General features: G+C 53.2%; 1 protein-coding gene across 2 annotated transcripts in view; it reads left to right on the top strand.

Annotated features, from left to right (window-relative positions):
* PLXNA2 (plexin A2) overlaps positions 1-21,892 on the top strand; it is a 182,140-nt gene that overhangs the window by 95,600 nt on the left and 64,648 nt on the right. For both annotated transcript variants that reach the window (XM_052815605.1, XM_052815604.1), the window contains exons 5-6: positions 16,635-16,735; positions 21,633-21,756. In XM_052815605.1, the coding sequence (XP_052671565.1) occupies positions 16,635-16,735; positions 21,633-21,756 (225 nt within the window). The remainder of the gene's footprint in view (positions 1-16,634; positions 16,736-21,632; positions 21,757-21,892) is intronic.

Genomic DNA, 21,892 nt, shown 5'->3' with positions numbered 1-21,892 from the left:
CAAAAGGAGAAGCTGCCTGCTTCTGCCTAACGGGTGTCCTTTGTACTTGGCGAGGACACAGCGGTTTGATCTGCATCTTGGAGAGCTATAGCGTTAACGCTGGCCTGTGATGAAACAGCTAATTAATGGCATGTGCTGCACTGCCAGAAGTGTGTGTGTGTGTGTGCGTGCGTGTTCAGAGAGGGAAGGAAAAGGATCTGTGCAGGACTGCTTGCTCCGAGGCGGAGCAGCCCTGCAGCCCGTGCAGGGCTGGTGCTCCAGGCTCGGTGTCTGCCACGAGAGCTGACCGCTTCCAGGAGCTGGAGGCCGTGCCCGGTGCTGCGTGCGGTTCTTCTGTGGGACCCAAAACCGACGATTTGACTTTTACAGGAGATGAGGGCTGACCTGAACCTCACTCTGTGCCATCACCCCAACTCCTCCTCCTTGCTACGTGGGGTTTTCTCCGCGGACTCTGTGCTATCGTGCCCCTGCCCTTTGCTCGGTGTGTATCTGGGCAGAGGTGCATCCCTCGAGCTTTCTGCCCTTTCCCTGCGTGCGTGGCTCCCTCCCACGCTGCCTGCAGCACACCTCCTCCTTCCCAGCCGCCCGGCGAGGCAGAGCAGTCCTCTCTAGCCTTTCACAGCCTGGGAGTCAAGACAGAGGAGCGGTGATGTTCCTGTTTGTCTAAATTTGCTCTTCGAGTCTCAACTGTTACTTCAGGGCTCCTCTCTAGCCTTGAGAGAGCAAGTCTGGTGCCTTGCTGTAAAGCGAGACACCCAAGGTTACCAGCAACTGAACGTGGGCAGGGGCAGTCCCCAGGGCGGCTGGTGCTTTGTGTGCAGCCCTACGGGAAAAGTAGAATGCCTTGTTCGGAGTAGTAAATTGGGATAATCCACATATATTGTCTTGAGCCTTCAATGCAAACAATATCTTAAACTCCAGCCCAGCCTGGTCCGGCGGTGGTCTGGGCAGAGGGTGTGCAGGGGCGGCAGGGGTACCTGCCGTGCTGGCCGCGCCTGGCTCCTGGTGGGAACAAACGCGACACCTTAGAATCACATCACATAGAGCAAACTGTGTGTTTCCTCAGCTCTTTGTTTTCCTCTGTTTTGATGTGGTCCCTGACGCTTTGCTGTGTTGTCTCCGGAGATGTTCTTTTTGGTAATCACCCCCCTCGCCGGTGTGCCTGTGTGCGATAACGGGGCCGGCATGCTACAACTGCCATGGGACAGTGCTTTTCTTCTTTGGGGGAAAAGGCTTAAAGCTCATTTTCTTTCAGAATTAGAGAGTTTGGGATATACTTAGGAGGGTTCATTTCTCACACTGGTGGTCAGGTTCCTAAATTATTTTTGACAGCCGTATGTAATGATATACAAATGGGAAAGTGATGGAGTAGCAGAAAATTGACTGGCAAGGACAGCGTAATGTAGTTAGAGAGCAATACTTAGTAAAAAGCCGTGGAGACTATGGCAGTGTTCCTGGAGCAAACGAGTAGTAGGACCATGGTCAGGCCGTGAAAAAAGTAATGATACGACTCTGTGACCTTTAAAGCTACTTAGGGCATTCAAATGCTTTGGATTTTCAAGGCTCTATAGAATTACACAAACTGGTCATGCCTGTGACTTTCCTCCCAGGCTTCTGCAGTATTTAAACAATTTGAAGAACCCTGAAATGGTTCACAAAACAGGGAATCAAGGGTTGCTCGTGTGCCTGCCTTGCAGCGTGCAGCAGACCTTCATGAGCAGCTACGGAGAAGAGCCGAGCAGGGTCTGGGATGGCTGTACTGAATCTCCCCGACACTGCCCCAGAGCTCACCGTCCCCTTGGAAAGGCAACGTCCCATGGGATGTGGGCGTCCGAGGGATGAGCCCCGCAGCCCTCCCAGCCAGGCTCCCGCTCGCCCAGCCTGGGGTGTGTGATGCTGTCCCGGGAAAGCAGGCAGAGAGGTAAGCGGGCGTCGTAGGAGCCGGAGGGGCTGGAAGCCGTCGTTTTCTGCTCAGCCCATTCTCTGGGCAAAGCTGCTGTTGAATAATAATGTCAGTCACACGCGAGGTGCAGGGCAGAGCTGAGGTTGGGCTATTTAAATGATACTTGCGTGTGCCAAGAAAACAAACAGAAAGGGCCAGTCAAAGCTTTTCAGTGTCATTGACACCCTCGGACGTGCCAGAGCCGGGAACAAAGCCCGCATTGTCGCGGAGCACAGCCTGCGAGTCTGTTCGGAGCGGGCAGATGCGGGGTTGCCCACCCTGCTGTGCCGCGGCCAGTTGGCCACGTGGGGTCCCTTTCAAGGTGGGTGGCGAGACGTGTCCTCCCGTGCAGCCCTGGGCTTTCTCCTGAGCAAGGAGGGTAAACAAAATGTGGCCTCTGTGTCCCCGTGCGTGCCAGGGGTGGCAAGTGGCCAGGCACTTGAGGGGGGATGCTGTAAGGGCAGGGGTGGCGAGAAGCCGTACGGCAGAGGGAACTCCAGCACTGCCTCCGTGGCGGGCAGGAGGGGGTCGGCATGGGGACACTGGCCCCGACACAGGGTGCCCCAAGCGTTTTTGGGGCAAGTTGCTGCGGAGCTTGTCTGTGTGCCCCTAGAAAGTGCCGAGCAGGCTCTGGAGGAAGGGCGGCAGCGGTTCGTTGAGGCAGCCCGGGAATGGGCACACGGTGCTGCTCAGGCCGGGCTGCAGCCCTCGCGCCGTGCCCCATTTCGCTGCTCTCATCAGTGCTGGTCCCTCATCTGTAAACGGAGGATAATGTTTCATCTGCTTCTGGGAGCAGCTGTGGTCTATTATTTTGTGCATACATGTGTTGCCCGTTCTAGCAGGACTACAACTTCTCTTAAAGCTCCTGGGCACGCCAGAACCGCAGGGAACGCGCTGCCGTTCAGGGGCACCGGGTGTTGGTGACCATCAGGTGCAGCCTCGGGTCCCTGTGGGTTTGGCCGATTTGCTCCATCGCGGCACGTGCAGCAACGGAGGAAGGCAAGGGTTAAGCACGGGGCCCCACTGGGGAGAGGGAAATAACCAGTGTGGCAGGGGAGCGGGAGGGAGCCGTGGGGTCCCTCGCTCTGCAGCGAGCGCTGGGCTCCAGCTGCCTCCCATACATATGCTGCTCATTTTTCATACTGAACACAGCTGCCGCCAGCATCTCTTTCCTACCCCTGTTCCTGCCAGTTTTATGAGAAAAGAATAAAGAGGGGAAACATATAACTGCAGAGGTTCATTTGCCAATTGTCAGGCTGCCGGTGCATCAGAAATAGAGTCATCGGTCTGCTTCCTCCACCGCGCCGGGGCTGCGCAGGCATCTTTTCATTAGCAGCATTATTTATTCATGGCCCTCCCAAACTGCTCTCCTTTTTGGAAGAAGGGACCTGCTGATGCTCCTGTTTTTTCCAGGGTGGCTTTGGCCTTAGTTAGCTCACTCCATGTGCGGGTGGGATGGGAGAAGCTGCCTTTCCCGGAGACCTCAGCCTCTACCCCGGGGTGAAGCCCTTCCCTTCGCCGGCAGGCTGCGACCGATCAGATCAGCAAGGGCAGGCGCGGGCGGTGGGGTCTGGCTGATGCCGCCGGCTACCCCTCTTTCTTTAGCTTGGTAATTAGAAGCTCTTGCAGAGAGGGAAGAGAGGTCACGCATGGAGTGGGCCTATTAACCCTGTCCCTTGCCAGCTACCCTGCAGAGAAATGCCCTTGGAGCAGCTGCTCTGGTACGGGCTTCCAGCAGGAAGGCAGCTGAGGGGAGGGAAGATCCCCTTCCACCTCCGCTGCCCCACACACCGGTGGGGATTCGCCACCCATGGAAGGCTTGCAGCTGAAAAACACAACGCTAGGGACTGAATTTTGTCTAGAAGTGTTGGTAGACTCATCTCTCTCGTATGGCAATAAGAACCACCGTGGTGGTTCCCTGTGCCCCGTACCCTGCCAGAGGCAGGAGGGTGAAAGCAGGTCATATACCCACCAGTCCTTCTCCTGGTGCATCCTCACAGATTTTTGGCATTCCCAAGTTGACCTTAATGAACTGATCTTCTGCAAGTCTGTTCAATGCCATCTACTTTCAGCCTCCTCAGGCAACGAGTTGCACGTTTCTATAGCTGGGAGGACCTTCCCCCTTGTTTCCAGCCTCCCTAGAAACTGAGGGCTACTGATTTTCACGCAAGCCAGTTTATTTTGTGGTTTCAGTCAAAGTCCTTTCAACCTCATAGCTTTTCCTAGAGTCAATCTGTAGGTAGACTCAGCAGCAGTCTGCAGGATCCCCCTCGCAGTCTGTTGGGTCTATTGCTGTACTGACGCCAGTGATATTTATGGAAATATATGCAGAAGTTCCTCAGGCTCTGATGGAGCAGAAATAGTTTCATGGCATTATTTGCCCAAAATGCCACAGTTTTGAGTGCTGTATCCAGACAGTGAGAAGCTGATGTCAAAGTAACTGTTTACAGCAGGAGCTGATATGGCTTCTAGGGACAAGTGACTTAGCATTGCAGCACTGGGAGCATTAATGCAGCAATTTCGAAGTTTATGTATAAGCTCTGAGCTTATATCACCTCTGCCTTTCATCAAAGCAATGCCATAGCCCCAGAGCTGCTCTTTGATTCCACTTCTCCCATGCAGCAAAACAGCAGCCCAAGGAAAAGCAGGTAAAGATGAAAGCTAAACTCTTTGCCCCACCTTCTCTGGCTACAAAAGCCATTCCAGCTTTTATTTCAGATAATGGGAGGCCCTTGGTTAGTTTTCCCAGTTTCCCAGGGGCACTTCCAAGCCGCAGGCAGCGGTGTTTGCTCTGCGGTGTGCAAAGGGAGGGGAAGTGGGTGTTTGAAGTGCTGACTTGGTGGTGGCGCTGGAAATGAAGTCATGTCCCAAAGGATGGGAATGTTGTGGGGAAGGTTTGATGGGTGAAAACCACCATGTTGTGACTCGTGACCCACCGAAACCCCTAATTGTGTGTTTAAAGTAAACCCCAGACTAGCGCTGTTCCTTTTGCCTCTGTCTTGGCAAGTTGCCTTTGGCTTCGAGGGCTCCTATCACTCATCTTGTGGTTAGCTGGTCAGGAGTCGCCCTAGTAGTTAGGAAAGGAATGTTAAAGGCCTGTTGTGTAAACCAACCGCTGTCTGAACAGACTTTGTTTTCGATGTAAATCTGCTGCAGGGAATGATTTAACCTTCATTTATTCTTTTTTTTATTATTTCATTAAATAAGATTTATACAGGTATAGTATTGGAAAGGTCATCCATCCCCCGAGCTGTGGGAAGAGCTCTGCGCATTCCTCCCTCTTCACTTTCCTGCTTTACCCCTTGTTTCGGGGTGGGAAAGCACAAAGGCTGGGTTTTGTTGCCTTCCTGGAAAGTTAATTTATATCTGCATGGTACACACAGCCCCCTCAGCCCTCCTGCCCCTCATTCTCACACTTAATGAATCCTCCCCGCTCAGCAGTATTTCAGCTGGAGTAACCAGCAGCCCTGTTCAATGGCTGTGCAGCCTTTCCCCAAGGGATTGCATCCCAGCTGAGGGGAAGCAGGGGGGTTATTCCATTCCTCTCCCTGAGAAAACATTAGATGACGTCTCTGATGACTGCAGCAAGGACCTGGAGTTTGGGCTCAGGTTCTCTGGTTTGCTATGCTGCTAGTGATTCGCTCTGTGCTCTTTCTGCAGGGTGCTCCTCTTGTATCTCTGAAATGAGATATTTTATGTTTTTCGTGTTTACTGATAATGTTATGAGGCAGAATGAGGGTTTTTTGCAAAGGTATTTAAGGTCCCATAGCAGCAAAGCATCAGTGATTTGACACACCAACATCGGTGTGCTTACAGTTGTGCTCTGTTTATCCTATCAGCTAGGCTGACCATCCAGCCAGCATCTACTGAGAAGCGTCCCTAGTCACGTAGAGAAGACTTCATCCAGGCACGAAGGTTTGCAAGCCAAGGCGGCAGAGCTGGAAAGGATGTTTTGCAGCTTTCCTAACAGCAACCTGTCCTCCAGGGCTTTCCTGAACCCAGAGAACAGATGGCTGGGCTGGAGGCTGGGATGCAAGGACAAGGGACTCTTGTTGACATTACCTTTACCAGAGTGTCTTTCATCATTAGCATGTAAATGCCACCAAGCACCCAGGAATTATCCGTCTATGATCTCTTCATTAGAAGAGGCCTCTGATCAGGTTAATCTCACTTTCCCCATGTGGAAAGGAGGATGCTGAGCAGCTGTATCCACCAGCAAGTAAAGGTAGAGTGAATTTCTGAGAAGGAAGGATGCTGCAAGCATCAGGTTTTAAGGGAATCGGCAGTGATTGCTTTGGCTCTTGCACACAGAAATGCAAAGGCTGAAATAGCGGCGTTGATGGAAGTAATTGAGACTAATGGGACTAGTCCTCTGCAGCAGGTGCCCTGGAATACGCGTGCGGTGGATGCTGGCTAGCCTGGGTCTCCTGCGGAAAGGAGGGGAGCGGTGGAAGCTTCCAGCCTGGTGCATTTTTTCAGCCTCTCGATGGTCTGCTCTCCCTCTTGGGAAGCAGAAGCCAAAGCAAGCATGGGGGAGGGCGGAGGAAATGTGTTTTAACAGTAAATATGGCCTTGTTATTTATCAATGCAGAGTAATTGAAGTAATTTCATGTCGTTTTTAAATGCAGCGCCTAGGGATCTAATCTATCTGTCTAATATTAATGGGTAATATTTGGTTGCCTCATTCATTCATTACTGTTTTCATTAAGACTCTAATCCCATTTAGGAGTCTGTTTGTCATTTTAAACTCCTCTGTTTTATCTTAGCCTGCCACAATCCTTTTTAACAACTTAACTGAATTCATGAGTTCTAGGCTAGCAGCTTGGGGGAAGGGGCCTCTGCTGTCTAGCATGTGGTTTTTATGGGGAGAGAGGAAAAACAGACGGCTGAAGGCAATTGCAAGCAGCAGGCACTGAGCTTTCCTGTGATACACACCACTGAGATTTAGGTCTTTCATAACAGATCTCGATGTCTGCGTTTCAGAGCATGGAGCTCCCTTCTCTGACACAGGGAGTGCATTGACACCTGCTTTGAAGCCTCCATCGTTTCCAACCCAATATAAGAAGCTGCTTGGAGCAGGGCCGTTGTTTATAAACGCTCGCGGTGTTTCCAGACGGACGCTATCATTCCCTCCAAGGTATCCCCACTTCCAGTCGTTGTCACATCGCGGGTGCTCCTTAACACCAACACCCGGGCAGTGCTGATGAGGGCTGCGGGGACGCACGCTGAAATGTCAGCCCCCCAGAACATCTGTGCTGGGGCAAACTCCGAGCAGCGCAGCCTTTGATTTCAGGGTGGAGCAAGCTGCATCCGTGCGGCTGGTACCCACCAGCGTGGCACTTGTACCGGTGCTGCTGCCCGGGGAGCAAACACCCCGCGGGAGACAGGCCCGGAGGGACGGCTGTTTGCTGCAGGCAGCAGGAGGGGAGATTTGTCCTGCTGTAGCTCTTGTTGCAGATATTCCCAGCTGGACATCTCCCGACCGTGCCAGCTTCAGCCCTATGGACGGCATGGCCGTTTGCTGTCCAAGATTGCATGGTCTAGGGACAGAGTTAAAGCAAACCTGGCCTTTTTCTGCCTAAAGCCCTGCAGAGCATTGCACAGGAGAAATAAAGGGATTTCTATAAAGTGAACTGAGATCCTCTCTGAGGAGGAAACGGCAATGCCTGAGATGCCCCAGCGTGTGCCGGCCGGCGTGATCGCTGCAGACAAAAGTAAGCACGGAGTCAGAGCTGCGATCGGGGCGTTTCACGTCGCAGAGCGACCTCTTCCCACCGCCTGGTGCTGGGGGCTCTGTCCCCCGTCCTAGCTCTCCTCCTGGCCGGGTCCTCGCGCCCTGGGGCTGGGAAATGCCCAGGAAGCCTTGGCCGGGTCCCTGCGGTGCTGCCGGGCATCACCTGTAGTGCCGAGCGGGCAGCGGAGCCGGGCATCCCCTGCGCTGCACGGCGTCCAACTCTTAATTAGAGTCCCGGGGAATCGAACCATTGTGCTGTTAATGACTCTCTGGCAATGTTCTGACTAAAACAGTAATTTTAATAAGTGCAGCCCAATTGCAAGTGTTCGTTGAACACCTAATTACATTGGTTATAACTCCAAAATTATTCCGAATTCTATTTTTGCCACTTCCTTGCAAAACAGATAGGGAAAGAAGAGCGCATTTTATAATTATTCACCTTAATTAATTCTCTGAGCTTCTGTTAAAACTTTTAAATGGCTGCAGGGAGTGCGCTATGAGTTACATGGCAGCAAGGCAAAGCACTGAACGTAGAGGCCGTGAACTGATGCGAGATAAAAGTTTACTGTGTTGGATTGATCCCCACCTGAGCCCAGAAATTTTGGAAAGCTGCTCCCCTTTTATCCTTATTAATTAGTTCCCCTGAGGCCTGGACTAATCAGTGCTGCGGAGGACACTGCTTATTGGCTGGGTGGCCGTGGCAGGGTGGTCTCGCTGAGCAGCGTCAGAAGACGGTGCCAACGCTTCAAGAAGCCACTTCTGATGGCAGTGGTGATGTCCCCTGGCAGGGATGCTTGGATGTGCCACGCGCCGCGCCGGGCACATCCCCCCCTCACCCTGAAATCTGGAGCAAGCCTAGAGGGACCTCCCACGGACAGCGGGAAGGTTTTGTCACCCTGGCCGGTGCCAGCAGCACACAGAGCTGCTGCGGAGGATCTCCCGCCCGGACGGAGCTGCTCAGCGGCAGCGCTGTGCGGCATGCCTGGAAAGAGCCTGATTTCCAGAAACTCACTTGAACTTTTTTTTTTGCAGTCAGGAACAAAAACGCAGCTCCCCTGAGGCGTGGTGGTTTTCCAGGGGAGGAAACGCGTGGTTGTATTGCAGCATAACCAGGTTTTTGTGGTGGAGACCTTTAGCATCTCATTCCTCCTTATTAGTGTGTGTAAACATTTATCACATTACCCCCTTTTCTTGTCAAGTGGAGTTTCTGTGGGTCAGTTCTGTGGGAGAACAGAGCAGCTTAGTGTCCCAAATGAGATGGATGCTCTGCTAAGGATCCTGCACTCCCCAGCTGCGGTGCACGCCGTGTGCGTGCGGGGGCACCGGGCTCCCCAGCCGGCTCCGTGCGGGGCAGGAGCAGTGCGGGACACGGCCGCCGCGGGGGAGCTGGGCAGGAGCGAGCGTGTGGCTGCACCTCTGTGGTTGGGTTTGACCTAATTATTCAATCCATAAATTTTGCTGCGTTTGCTGGTTCCAGAAACCTGTGTAAATACTTCAGCCAGTGTTTTTATTTCTACGCTGGAGACGAAAGATTCGCTTCCTGATCTTGCACATGCACAAGGTTTTCCTGCTGGCCTGCTCTCCGGTAGCAGTGGACACGTGTAGCTGATAGAGGCAGCAGCACGGCTGTGCATCCCCTGCCCCTTGCTTTCCAGATGCAGATGGTCCGTGCAAAACAAAAGGGAGAGCTGACACTGCCAAGGCACTTTGGAGCGGTGGCTGCCCCACGTACACTGGCGCTGGCGTGCTCGGGGCTAACTCCGAGCGTGGGGTGGGCGCGTGAACAGCAAGCGCGGGATCCCAAACACCGTGCACAGCCCCGGGGGCTGCGCTGCGATGCACAGCTGGGGTCTGGGGGAGGGCGAGGGACGGGGACACCCAACCTGGTCAGTGCCCGTGCCAGGCGGGTGGTACCCTGCCCCTCTACCACCTCCTGCACGAGTCCGCTCTGCAGCGAGCAAGCGGCATCGTCGCCTGCCGAGGGCAGAGGAGGAGCTGCCAGATTGAACAGACCGAGCATTCGGTGAACGGTCGCGGGCGGCCCGTGTTGGAGATGAAAACCCATTTCTCCTCCTCCAGGTTTACATGACACTGTGCTGCTGCTGGGAGTGGGGATGGGATCTCTGCCTGGCGCTTCGTTATTCCAACAAATCTCGCTCAGATATTTCATACTGATGCAATGACTAACTCGAGTTGTGGTAAACCACAGGAAAGCATTTGTCTGCAGGAGCCTGTGTGCCAGAACATGAGTCTGCTCTGAGCCCGACTCCTGCCGGCTGCTGCTGGGTTGGATGGAGGAAACTCTGGCTTGAGGATGATTTTACAGCTTGATCGAGTCTTACTTTGGGGTATTTGCTGTTTTTCACTCTTTCTTGCTTTCCAGAGGAGGCTGCCCTTACTTTTATCACCTCCCTCAGGAGCCTAGCACTGTACATGGAGGGTAGCGGGGAGTCAAGGAGACAGGTATGCTTGGAGAAGGTCTGATTACTTGCTAAGAAAGCCAGCCGGACTCCTCTGCTCAAACACATCTTGTCCTCATAAGATGCTAATGAGGTTCTTATAGCAGTAAAGCCAAACTCATTGAAGAGGTTGCTTGGATCAGAGTTTAAGGGGCTTTCTCCGCATGCATCTGCAGCACTGTAATTAAATAATCCCTTTGTAGCCATGGAAACATTGTCTCTGTGTCCTCTCCCACTCGCTGCTTTTCTGCCAAAAGTTACAGGCGTTGATTTGGTTCTGACAGCCCTTTGGTAGCTCTGATAATCCTTTCTCTGCTGAGCGGCGTGGGAGAAGAGAGACGGGTCCTCCAGTAGCTGCTGTACCTGTCAGGAGAACTCCCCCTCATCCGCTCCTTCCCTGGGTGCATACCTTCATCTGTTACAGGGACTAACGGCTTAGTCCCTGATGGAGCAGGTATTCCTGCCTTCGGAGGCTCAGCAGCACTTTGAGGATGCTCCTCAAGGCTTCTCAGTTAAAACGCTCCCCCTTTGCCACCTTCCCCTGTGTCCTGGCTGCTGCCCCGTGCAATGCGCTGGCTGCATCCCACTCACTGCTGGGGCTCCCGTGCTCACTGCGGGCATCAGTCTTAGCGTGTCTGAGACCTCCACCAGCTCTGCTCGAGTCAAGAATAAGTCACTTCCAGGTAGGACTTTTCACGCAGCCTGTGGCAGATTGGACCCACAACAAGAGCTCCACAGCCCTGTGCGCTGGTTTTTTCCTTGCCAGAAGCAGTATCACAGTTGAACAGTTCTGCATGAAGACACAGGGAGGAGAAACAGCGGGAAGAAGAGCCTGTCAAACTTTTTACAAGCCTCTGAGAAAGTTTGACTTTATTTTCCCCAGCTCTGTCACCCTGACACGTTAACAGCTGGAACTGATGAGTCGTCCTTGCTCCTTCCCACACTTTTTCATGTCTCCTGCAGCAGCACAAAGTGGTGTTTTTTCATGAATGAAGGGAAGAATAAAATCTCATTGGAAAGTTCATCAACTTTGGGCTCCTTCTCACTGAGTGATAGATAGCTTTAATTACATTGAACTAGTTGGCATCTCTACTACACTCCCCAAAGTCATTAAAAATAGATTTTCTGTTTGAACTCCAGCACCCCGAGGGGTCTGCAGGCAGTGTGCCGTGGTGGTGGGACGCCCTGGGGGCTGTCTCCAGCCAGGGAGATCGGAGGCCTGTGCTGGTAGCAGGCGTAAGCTGTGGAAACTTTGCTTTGTTTGTTTATTTTATGTATTTATTTATTTGGAACTGGATTCTCGCACTTATTTTATTTTCTCTGGGGGCTGGCAGAGTTTGAGGTCATGTGTTTTGGAGAATCTGTATTGATTTTTATTTTTTTTTGCTGATGTTATGGGTCAGGCAGTCAAGGAAAGCAGTAATGAGACTTTATCATTTAATTATTGAGAAGCAGGTTCATAAATAGGGAACTGAAAAACTCAGCAGCAGAGTTTCAGCATGGACAGAGGGAAGAGAGGTAGCAATTGGGCTGGAGGGAGGAGGGCTCTGCCCTCAGGAGTAAGGAAATTCCCCAGGAGTGTTCTTTTCTTGGCTGTTGTCCTTTACGCTGGTGCTCCTCAGCTCTGATGGATTGCTTTATCGCTTTCCATTTGCTGTGACCACACTGATGTGGAGTGCCCGTCACCTTTTCTTATCCCCGAAATGAGTTGCTGTCTGCTTCAGCAGAGGTATTGTGGCCTCATGTGTGTCTTGGGGGTCTGCAGGGGAGCAGCGATCTTGCAGGCGAGGAGGTGCAGGATTTGAGGCCGCATTTGGAAAATTCCAGCATGCCTCTGCTTGGCTTCAGGACCTCTCACCTCATGTTTCTGGGAGCTGGAGCAGAAATCTCAAGGCATCCCCAATTGGCATCTGCTTTTGAAGATCAAGCTGGGCTGTGAGGTCTGCTAGCGCTCGAGGATGGGGGCTGGAGTCGGGAGCTGTGCTCCCTGGGTGCTGCAGGACCTCGTGCTCCTGCTCTGCGGATAAGTTCATCAGCTCAGGCAACAGCTTTCTAGGGGCTTAGTCTGGGGTGGGGAATACACTCCTGAAGTGGTGATAGACCTTCTCAGATGTTTGCTCTGAGCGCCAGGAGCATTCCTCTGACCTATCTTCTCTAATGTAAACAAAGAAAAGTATTTGCATTTAAAAACTAAATACTGAAAACCAAAGCCCTTTCCAAATAAACCATTCTGCTGCACACAGAGCCGCCCCAGGGGCTGGTGAGGATGAGAGAGCAAATAGACCAAGCTGTGACAGATGGGAGTCACATTGGTTATGCATAGCTGCGAGGTGCTGGTGCCCGCTGGGATGGGGATGCCGGGATGAGGATGCCGCGAGTGCCTGTGGCCATCGGAGCAGGGCTGGGCAGGCGGGACCCGGCGGTGGCCACAATTTGGGGTTACTGAGTGGGTGCCTGATGACTGCACCCACTCCTCTGCCTTCGGAAAGCCGTGGACCCGCAGAGCCGGCCCCGCACAGCTGGCAGGCAGGATCTCTCCTTTCTCCCTCCCTGCCCTCTCCGCTGCCTTGCCGTGGGCAGCCGCCTCACAGCTGCGGGCAGCAAACCGCTCCAGACTTCACTGGTTCTGCTGTATCTGGTTACCGACAGAAACATTTCGTTCCTTGCTTGAGCCACCTGTGGCTGTAAAATCTGCCGGGGCTGATCCTCTGAAGCCTCGTTCCCCCTTCGCTGCGGAGCTGCGCTGCCGGCGCGGGCAGCGGGAGGGTGTGCGGGCAGGGGCTCCTTCGAGGCTGAGCAGGATCCGCTCCCATCGTCAGGAATGTCGGCGTGCTGCCGTGATGCTTGACGGCCGGGGATGCGGATGGCTGCGCTTGTGACAGCGATGGCCTCTGCCGCTGCTGTACCAGAGACCATCAGCAATCCCTCTGCCGTCTTCTCTTTTATTTTCCCTTCTGGTTTTCCTTTCACTGCTTTTCTATCTCATTTTCTTACTATTTCCTTCCTATTCAGCTGCTTCTTTGCCTCCACCCTCTCTTTTTTTCTTTTCCTTGATGGCAGTCCGTGGCTGAGGAGGGCATGGGGGGAAGTTTTTGGACTTGGGAGTCTGCTGTTTGTTCCCTGCCCCGATCCGTGTTGTTTTTCCTTCCATCTGCAGGTACTGATGTTCCTTGTCTTCCCTCCCCAGTGCAGCAGTTCACACACACAAATGCTTTGGTCTCATAATGATAATTAGGCTGGCAGAGAACAGTTTAAAAACATGTAAAGCCAAGAGAGTGTTTCCAGCCTGCCATCAGGAAGAGTAAGGGCATCTGAGCTTTACTTCTGTACTGTCTCTGAAGGAAATATAGCTTTCAGTCTTCTGTGTTAGCAATGTGTATGGGATAACATATGGATATGTCCTAATTTTAATGGGATTTCTCTTGTTTTTCCATTAAAATTAAACATACTCTTTCGAGGGTTGGAGTATTTTCACTATTTGGATCGTGGATGGTAAGGGTGGTTGACTATGCGTTAGTGCTGTGAGAGCTGGGCAAATACTGCAAAACCCCCCAACCTTTTCCATGCATGCAAATATTTCATAGGATCGTAGACTCACGGAATGGTTTGGGTTGGGCGGGACCTTAAAGATCATCTAGTTCCAATCCCCTGCCATGGGCAAGGACACCTTCCACTAGACCAGGTTGTTCAAAGCCCCATCCAACCTGGCCTGCAACACTGCCAGGGATGGGGCAGCCACAACCTCTCTGGGCAACCTGTTCCATTTAAATGCCTTCTGTTCATAATCTTTTTGAACTTCTTCATTTAAACATTTCCTTGAGTATTGGAGCAATGCGGGTTTTCTGGCATTAATTTTTATGAAGGGTGAATTTTAAAGTCATGGGCATAAGTACTGGAGGAAAAGCAGATGGTTTATTCTCCTCCGAAGTCTTAGACCTTCCTCCAGCCGGGGTCCACGGGGCATATCCAAGCTGTCGGGGCTACAGAAGTGCTGACCCAGCGGCACCCTCAGGACTCTGCTGCCCTAATACTGTGCTCGGTCGGACCAGGTACCCCAGCCCACCCACGCGCCTCTGCCAGGTCTGCTTCGGTCACCGAACACTGAATGCTGCAAAGAGGAGAACAGGTGAAGTTCTCTGCCCTGCATTTTGCAGGCATTACAAAGAAAGGATCGAATGGTCCTATTTGGACTAGAAACCTGTGACTCTAGGCATTGTTCAAAATTTCTGTGTAATTTTTAAAGAATTATCATGTGGAGAAGCCACAGCTTCTGAGCAGAAAAAGAACCCAAATGCCTAACATAAAATTATCTGTAACGAACTGTTATTCATATAATTCAAATCCTCTGTTATTTATAGAGTGCTGTGAGAGCATCCAGCTCCTCACAAACATGAAACAAGCCCTGAGCTGCATATAAATCACAGGGACAGATCCTGTCAAGCCTCACACTGTGGGTAAGAGGCAGGGGATCAGCAGTGCCCGATGATTTTGGGGCTGTCCTGACCTCCGGGGTGGGTGAGAGCCATCCCACCAGCACAGCTCAACGTGCTGGGCAGCTTTTAGGGGAAACCCAGTGACCTCCCTCGCCGTATCCTGCGGCGGCCGGTGACTCCCGTGGGGGCTGCCGAGAGCCACCGCGGCTCCGTGGGCTGCTCGTTTGGTTTGAAAAACATGCCTTTGCTCCTAGGCTCCCATCCAGGAGCAGTGCAACGTCTGCATCTCTGGTCTGCGCTGGGAAATGGCGGGTCGTTACCGGTGATGGGGTGGGCGCGGGCACGGCTGCAGCGCCGGGCAGGGCGCGGGAGCGCGGCACACGCTGTCCGAGCCCGGGATCGGCCACCCCGGTCCTGAGAGGGAAGAAGCAAAGCAGGTAAAATCGTGTCACGTGCGGCCACCCAAGTCACAGACGAGACCCTGAGAGGGCACCCCGGGTGCCGTTTGCAGCCAAGGATCAAACCCAAGCCCTTTCTTTACACCTCCAAGCCCTTTCGTTACACCTCTGTGCTATTTCATCACCCTGCATTTCTCTTCTCCATTTCTGAAGATCTTTACAGCCATCACAGGCGAAATGCATGCCTGGCGTACCTGGCGCTGCCTCTCGCACCCCTCGGTTCCAGCTCCAGGGCTGCTTTGCTCTTAGCATACCCCAAGCTGAGCCCTGTGCCTGTCCCGCGGACTTCATCTCGGCGAAAAAAATGCCCAGCCCCGCAGATCCACACGCAATTTTTGTTTTAGGAAAAGCTGTTAAGTAGGGCTGAGGAAACAAGAAGAATAGCAGCCCTATTGGTGTCGTGTTTAGAGAGGAACTGGGTTCTCACTGTGTCAACAGCACTTGGCGTGAAAGTGGCCGTTGTTTGGTGAGACACTGCTCCTTTCACCCCGCGCGCCCCAGCTGCTGGGAGCCGGGCGCTGTTTTGACGGACAGAGCGAGTGCAATGCCGACAGTTGTTTTAATTTTCAGCCAGTTGCAGGCATCGCTCCTGGGGCCCGAGGGGAGCGGCCGGCGCTGCAGGGCGGCCGTGCCAGGGACAGCAATAATTATTTACAGTATTTGATAACGGAAATGTAAGTACATTGAAGAGGAATGGGCACCGGCAGGAGCGGTGCAGGAGCACCGCGCTGCGGCGTCGGGACAGGAGATGGAAACGTTCCGCGCCTGCCGGCAGTGGCAAGGCGTGGGTCGGAAAGTTTAAAGCGGAATTTCTTCACTGGAGTCAAGCAACAACCCATGGTTAAAGCTTGGTGTCATTTTGGAGCCTTTGGGGTTTTCAGTGCTGGTAAACAGGTCAGGACCGTGCTACACCTCAGCATCGCGCAGGGACCTTTTGCGTGTGCGATAAGTGCAAGAGGGGGTTTGCAGCAGCGATCTGGGTTGGTGTTCCCTTGTGCGCTTCCCTCTCTCTTCTGCTCTGGCATCTCTTGCCTGGGAGAGGCAGGCAGCCCCCGGGGGGGTCGTGCCTGGGGCGGCCAAGTCCATGCTAGTGCTGGAAGGGCTCGGGGTGGCCCAGGAGAATTCAAATAGCGAAATACCCACGTAGGCAGCTGCCGACCTGCAAAATCCCAATGAATTTTATTCCCTGCCAGCTTTCCTTCCTGAAGCAGCTTCCCCCGCGGCAAGTGTAAGATAGCAAACTGTAAATCAGGGAGGAGAGGACGCTGCTTTCGCCGCGGGAGCACCTCTGGGCAGGGAGGTCGGGAGGGTTTCTGGCAAGCTGGCGCCGGCGGTGGGAAGCCGTCTGGGCTCCCGGCTGGGGCTCTGCTGTGCCCGTGATTCATGGCATGGCTGCGCCCGAGGGACGGAGTGACTTCAAGACTCGGTCCCCAGTATTTCCTATTCTTGGCCGATTTCTGCACGGATGTTGGAACAAATTCATTTAAGTTTGTGCATCGCTGTTGTGTTACTTGACTCACTGGTGAAGCAGGACCTGGAGCTGCTCTCATTTTGCTTGCCCGCCGTGCGCAGAGGAGCACTGAACCCACGTGTTTGCTTCCTTTGCAGGTGTCCCGGGTGCCCGTGGAGTCCTGCGAGCAGTACACGACCTGCGGGGAGTGCCTGAGCTCGGGAGACCCCCACTGCGGCTGGTGCACGCTCCACCACATGTAAGTCCAGCCTTGGCCATTTCGTTTGAGCTGCTGGTGGTGATGATAAAAGCACCTTTCAAAGCCACCAAGCGCCTTCCATGCAATCTTTGCAAAAATGAATTAGGTTGAAGTTCCTTAAATTCATTCGTCCCTTCCCTGGACATTCCCTGCATTGCAGCACGAATGCCATCGAAAATCCCTGAGCTCCTGTGAAGAGGTAAAGGAAAACAAATTCTTGCTTTAGGAGCGGTGGGTTGCACACCACACGGAGAGGGTGCCATGGACACGATGGGAAAGCAGAATTTAAACCGGTGGGAATGAAGGCCTCGTATTTTGCACGCTCCTGCTTGCCCAAGCTGCAAGTCCCTCCCAATTAATGGGGAATTTTTAAAGGCAATAGTAGACTTGATTAAATGAGTGGGACTTCGCTTTCAGAGAGGTTACAGCAATGGAACAGAGCAGAGCACCAAGCCCTGTTAAATGTGTCGGGAAGAGGTATTTAAATTCAGCAGTGAAAGGTCGGAGGGTCTGTGCTCCAGCTGTCCCCGATGGGCCAGAGCCGGCAGCGCAGGCTGGGAGCTGGCAGCTCCTCACGCACATCCACAGGCACAAAGGGCTAAGGGTTGTGGGTTTTTTTTTCAGGGGAGCTCCAGGAAACACTCTCTGCATTCAGGAGGTGTCTGTGTCCTTCCTTTCTCTCCCCTGCCACAATAACGATCACTTCCTAAGGCGGAAGAGGGACCACCAGGCAGAGGCAGATCGGGGGAGGAGGGGAAAGCCTCGAGGAGGCTGGAGGAGAGGAATAGAAATCCCTCCGGCCATGTGCCAGCTTGCAGAGCAGCCCCGTTAAATGCATGGAAATCGGGGCGGAGGCAGAGTTCAGGGACCCGCACAGCAGCTCTTGGCCACTTGCCTGAGGAGCAGGTGCTGGAGGGGGAGCAGGGAATGGCAGGCTTCTCCGCAAATCCGGCCTGGATTCGGGACCTGCGGGCTTTGGGGTGCAAACTGGCTCCCCACGGCTTGCCGGGTTTGCGAAGAGTCGTTGCCACGCTTGGGGAGATGCAGGAGAACCATTGCAGCCGCTGGCCCTGAGCATCCCGCAGGCTGCCCACGGGCAGGGGCTGGGGGCAGTGGCAGAGCGGCCCCCACCAGCAGCATGGCAACGCGGGGCACAGGCGTCCTGGGCATCTTTTTTTTCTAGGGTTTTTCCTTTCAGACGAGCCTGTCCAGTCCTACAGCTAAGCCACCATACGTGCAGTTGTGTCCGAAAGTCTTTACTGTCACAGCGGCTTTGTCAGAAGGAAGTGATTTCCATGCCCAGTGATTCCCATCCCTTTGGCTCTTCCCTCGGGGCAGCCATCCCCGTGTGCCTTTCCAGCAGTTGGGACAAAAGCCACCACAGCCTTTTGAGGGGACGAGGAAGGCAGGAAAAGGGACGTGCTCTTCTCAGCATGTGGCCCAAGCTGCAGGTCTGTAGGTGCTCCCAGGAACCAGCTGTAGGGGTACAGGAGCATCCACTCACCCGGGGACAGTGGCCTCGTAGTGCCTGGTGCTGCTGAGCTGGGCAGCAGGAGGGGATGGCTGCATCGAGTATCTATAGGTGTGTGTGTTTGGTGTTGCTCCTCAGACTCCTGCAGCAGCTCCTCTGCAAGGATCACTGAGTGCTTTCCTAATGCTAATGAACTGAATCTTCATAAACCACCTGGGAAGCAGGTAAAGGTTGTTATCTTCATTTTGCAGAGAGAAAACCCTCAATGTCAAGAGGAGAGAAAAGTGTCATTTCCTCTGCCCTTTTGGCTGTGACATTTCGGCATTAACCTATTACCAACAAGAGTTTCTTCCCTAATGGTATTTCTCAACTCTCCCTTCGAGCATCTGCGCTTTCCTGGCCTGCTTGGAGCAATGATCATTTTTTTAGCTTTTGTCTTAGACTGTAAATAATTGAGTTTATCTTGCTGTTCCTGAAGCCTGTCATATTTGTTTGGAGGCCCCAAGCGCTGGACTGTTTGTATTTAATTTGTCATCTCTCTCCTCTAATTCTTACATGTCCCTCTGCCAGATGGACCAGCTGCTCCTTTGCTCAGTGGAAGGGTTGCAGGTCAGGGTGTGATGCTCACGCTGTGGTTTCTGAGGGCTGGTAAAAAGGGTGAGGGGCAGAAGAGGAGACAGTTTCGTCCTTGAAAGAGCAAGACAGTGGCTGGCCGCCTGAGCAAGTGTGGGTATGGTAAACACCAGCACTGAGTCTCGGTTGGGGATTGAAATCCAGCTGTTTCTCCCCACTGCTAGTTGTGAGGTTTTACTCCTCGGGTTTGGGGTCTGTGTTCTGGGGATACCGAGACTCCCCAGGCAGCTCCGGGAATCTCTGTGCAAGAGCTGTGCCCTGCGGAGGAGCAGGGCAGGCCAGCCCGCAAGGCAGCTCCTCTCTGGGCACTTGGCATCCAGCTTTGCCGTTGCCAGAGGCTTAGCTGAGAGCGTGGACATGCAGGTTCTGAGCTATCAGGGAGCCAGAAAAAAACCCAGAATTTTAGATGGTGTGTTGGATGTCTGAACAGGTACGGGCGTGAGATAGACAGACGGACCACTGCCCCGTTCCAGGCGGCATCAGGCAGTGTGTCCTGCCTTCCACGCCACCAGCCAGAGAGGGGTAATAAAGGAAAAGTAAAAGGATCTGAGTCATCCTGGGATAAGTTTTCATTATCCAAAATTACGTAAACTTTTCCTTGTGTGCTCGTTATGTATTACCGTCTCTTAGAGGCCTGAGTCAGGGCTTAAGGCTCTGTTGCCCAGTAGGGTGCTTGCACGCATGTGTGCGTACTGAGAATTTAAGGGTAGTGATAGTAGTGATGCTCATGAATGAGCTATCTGTGAGGATTAAATCGGTGAGCTCTGGAAGCAGGAGTCGGTCATGCTGGCAGTGCAGGCTGACCGGGGTAGCTCTAGCGATGAGCTTGAACCCGCCGGCCGTGGGCAGCGCACGCCTTGCACCGCGCTTTGAGGAATCCTGGACCCGGGACGTTCGAGAAGGTGCTGAAAAGCAGCAGGAAGGGAAAGGTGCTCGTCCTTCTGCAGAACTCCTCTGCTCACCCGGGGATGCTGGAGCAGCAGCGCGATGGCTGAGCAGCCCGGCTCTGCCCAGCACCTCCGCTGTGTCCTCCCAGCCGGGGGTTTGCTCGCCACGCAAGTTCGTCCTCTGCATGCGAGAGCAGGATCCTTTGCTCCTCCTCTTCTACGAACGGAACGGCGCTCTTGGGGAGCAAGCAGAGGCCTCCAGGAGATTGTTAAAGAGTCTCTTCAGCCCAGTGGGATTTGAAACCTGCAAGACTTCCATATGCTGCTCTCTGCAAGTGCGTTATTGTCTACAGACCTATTTATCTCTGTTAGGGCTGTTGCCATAAATAGTATGATAAAAAAGAGCCATTCCAGTGAGTCAATGAGATAAAGGCTCCAGTCAAGAGCTCACTTTAAAGCTATCTTACAGATTCACTTAAACCTCAATAATTCTTCCTTTGGCAGCATTCATATTTAGCTCCATTATACTCCTCAAAAAAAAGCTAAAAAAAGCAAGAGGGTGAGGAGAACAGCACCAGTGTTTGCCGGGGATCACACAGGTGGTTTGGAAAGGGAAAGTCTAAACTCCGCTTTTCTTAATCAAAAGCAAAGAGCCTCACGGGGAGGATGATAGTTCACTCTTTCAGAGCGGGAAGCCCTGGTTTTGCCAGGCACTTGTCAGCTGGTCAGAGTTAGATGTGCATGGCAAAATTCAGCCTCTGCGTGGGCAGGAGGTGTTTCTGCTGATGCATGTGTGTGTCTGGGACTGCCCGAGCTGCTCCATAGGGAACCAGGGAAACAAGCAGTCTGACAGCAGCACCTTGTTAATTCAAGTAACATAAACATGCGAGTAACTGTCAGAAAGGAACTTGCTGGTGGCATGTGGCGCTGGTGACAGCATCTCAATCCTCTGACCTTTGTGCCACCATTTGAAATAGGGTCCAAGATTAGCAAGGAGTGCAAAGTGATAAAGTTTGCTGATAGCTTATTAAGCCCATTAACACCAAAAGGCCAATATGTCGTCTGTGCCCAGGGAGGGGGGTTGGAAGAAAAGGATTTTCCCCAAATGACATAAAATAGAAAATCACTGAGGGATGCCAGTGCCGTGCTGCTGTCTCTGATATCTGGTTTGAAACGCTGATAATTCTTCCTTGGTTTCCCAGTGGGCACTCCTCTACCTGTTGGAAGTAACTTAATTTCACTCCACTCCAAGGATACCTGCAATAGAAAAACAGGGATAACGAGCCATCCTGGAGCACACAGCATGCTAAGAGGCTTGCATTCCTGGTGGTGGGAATGGGGGAGACCTGGGAGCCCAAGGTGTGCAAAGCGGCCAAAGCGCAGCCGGCAGCCGCTGGAGAGGAAAGTCCCGTTCCTGGCCCTGCCGCACTCCTCAGCTCCAGGAGGAGACGATTAATGAACTATGTGTTTTTGTTTTAATTAGAATGGAGGCATCATCTTGTTACTGCCTGTTACTGCTCTACGGTTTAGTTTCTGTGCAGATGATGAATTTATGGCTTGCAGGGGCCCTGGCCGAGCAGCGGCAGAGTGTCTGGCTCACCCCGCACCCACAGTGCCCGCTGTCCAGTGCCGGTGGGACTGGGAATTGCTCCTGAGATACTTGCGGTTTGTCTTTCCTCTGATGACAGAATATTTTTCAGTGCCCTTTGATCCTAACCTGGAGTTTGTGCCCGCTACCTGGTCCCGGTGCAGAGCATTGCCCCCGGTCCTGCTGATAACTCCCCCTTCCCCTGGTGGAGGCTCTGCCCTCCTGGTTAGCTCACCCCTGGTCAGCTGTAGCACCTTGTGCTGTTCGACATCTTCCCCGGGTTCTTTCTGTGCTCTGATGTGTGCTCATGTGTGGCAGGTGCTCCCCGAGGGACAGCTGCGAGCGAGCAGACGAGCCGTACCGATTTGCAGGCAGCATCGGCCAGTGCATGAGCGTCACCGTGCAGCCCAGCAGCATCTCCGTCTCTGAGCACAGCCTCCCGGTAGGTGCTGCCGGCAAGCGGGGAAGGGCAGACCTGATGGGGAGAGGCATTTCCAGCGCTTTCCAGGTTCGCAGCGGACAGTCCGTTCTCCAGCCTTTCTCCCTTCCCATCGGCACAAATGTTTTCTCATGAAGTC

This window comes from Harpia harpyja, chromosome 19, assembly GCF_026419915.1.
Source record: "Harpia harpyja isolate bHarHar1 chromosome 19, bHarHar1 primary haplotype, whole genome shotgun sequence".
NCBI classification, from domain to species: Eukaryota; Metazoa; Chordata; class Aves; order Accipitriformes; family Accipitridae; genus Harpia; species Harpia harpyja.
Note: the sequence above shows the minus strand (reverse complement) of the source record. Positions and strands in the feature narration are given on the sequence as shown.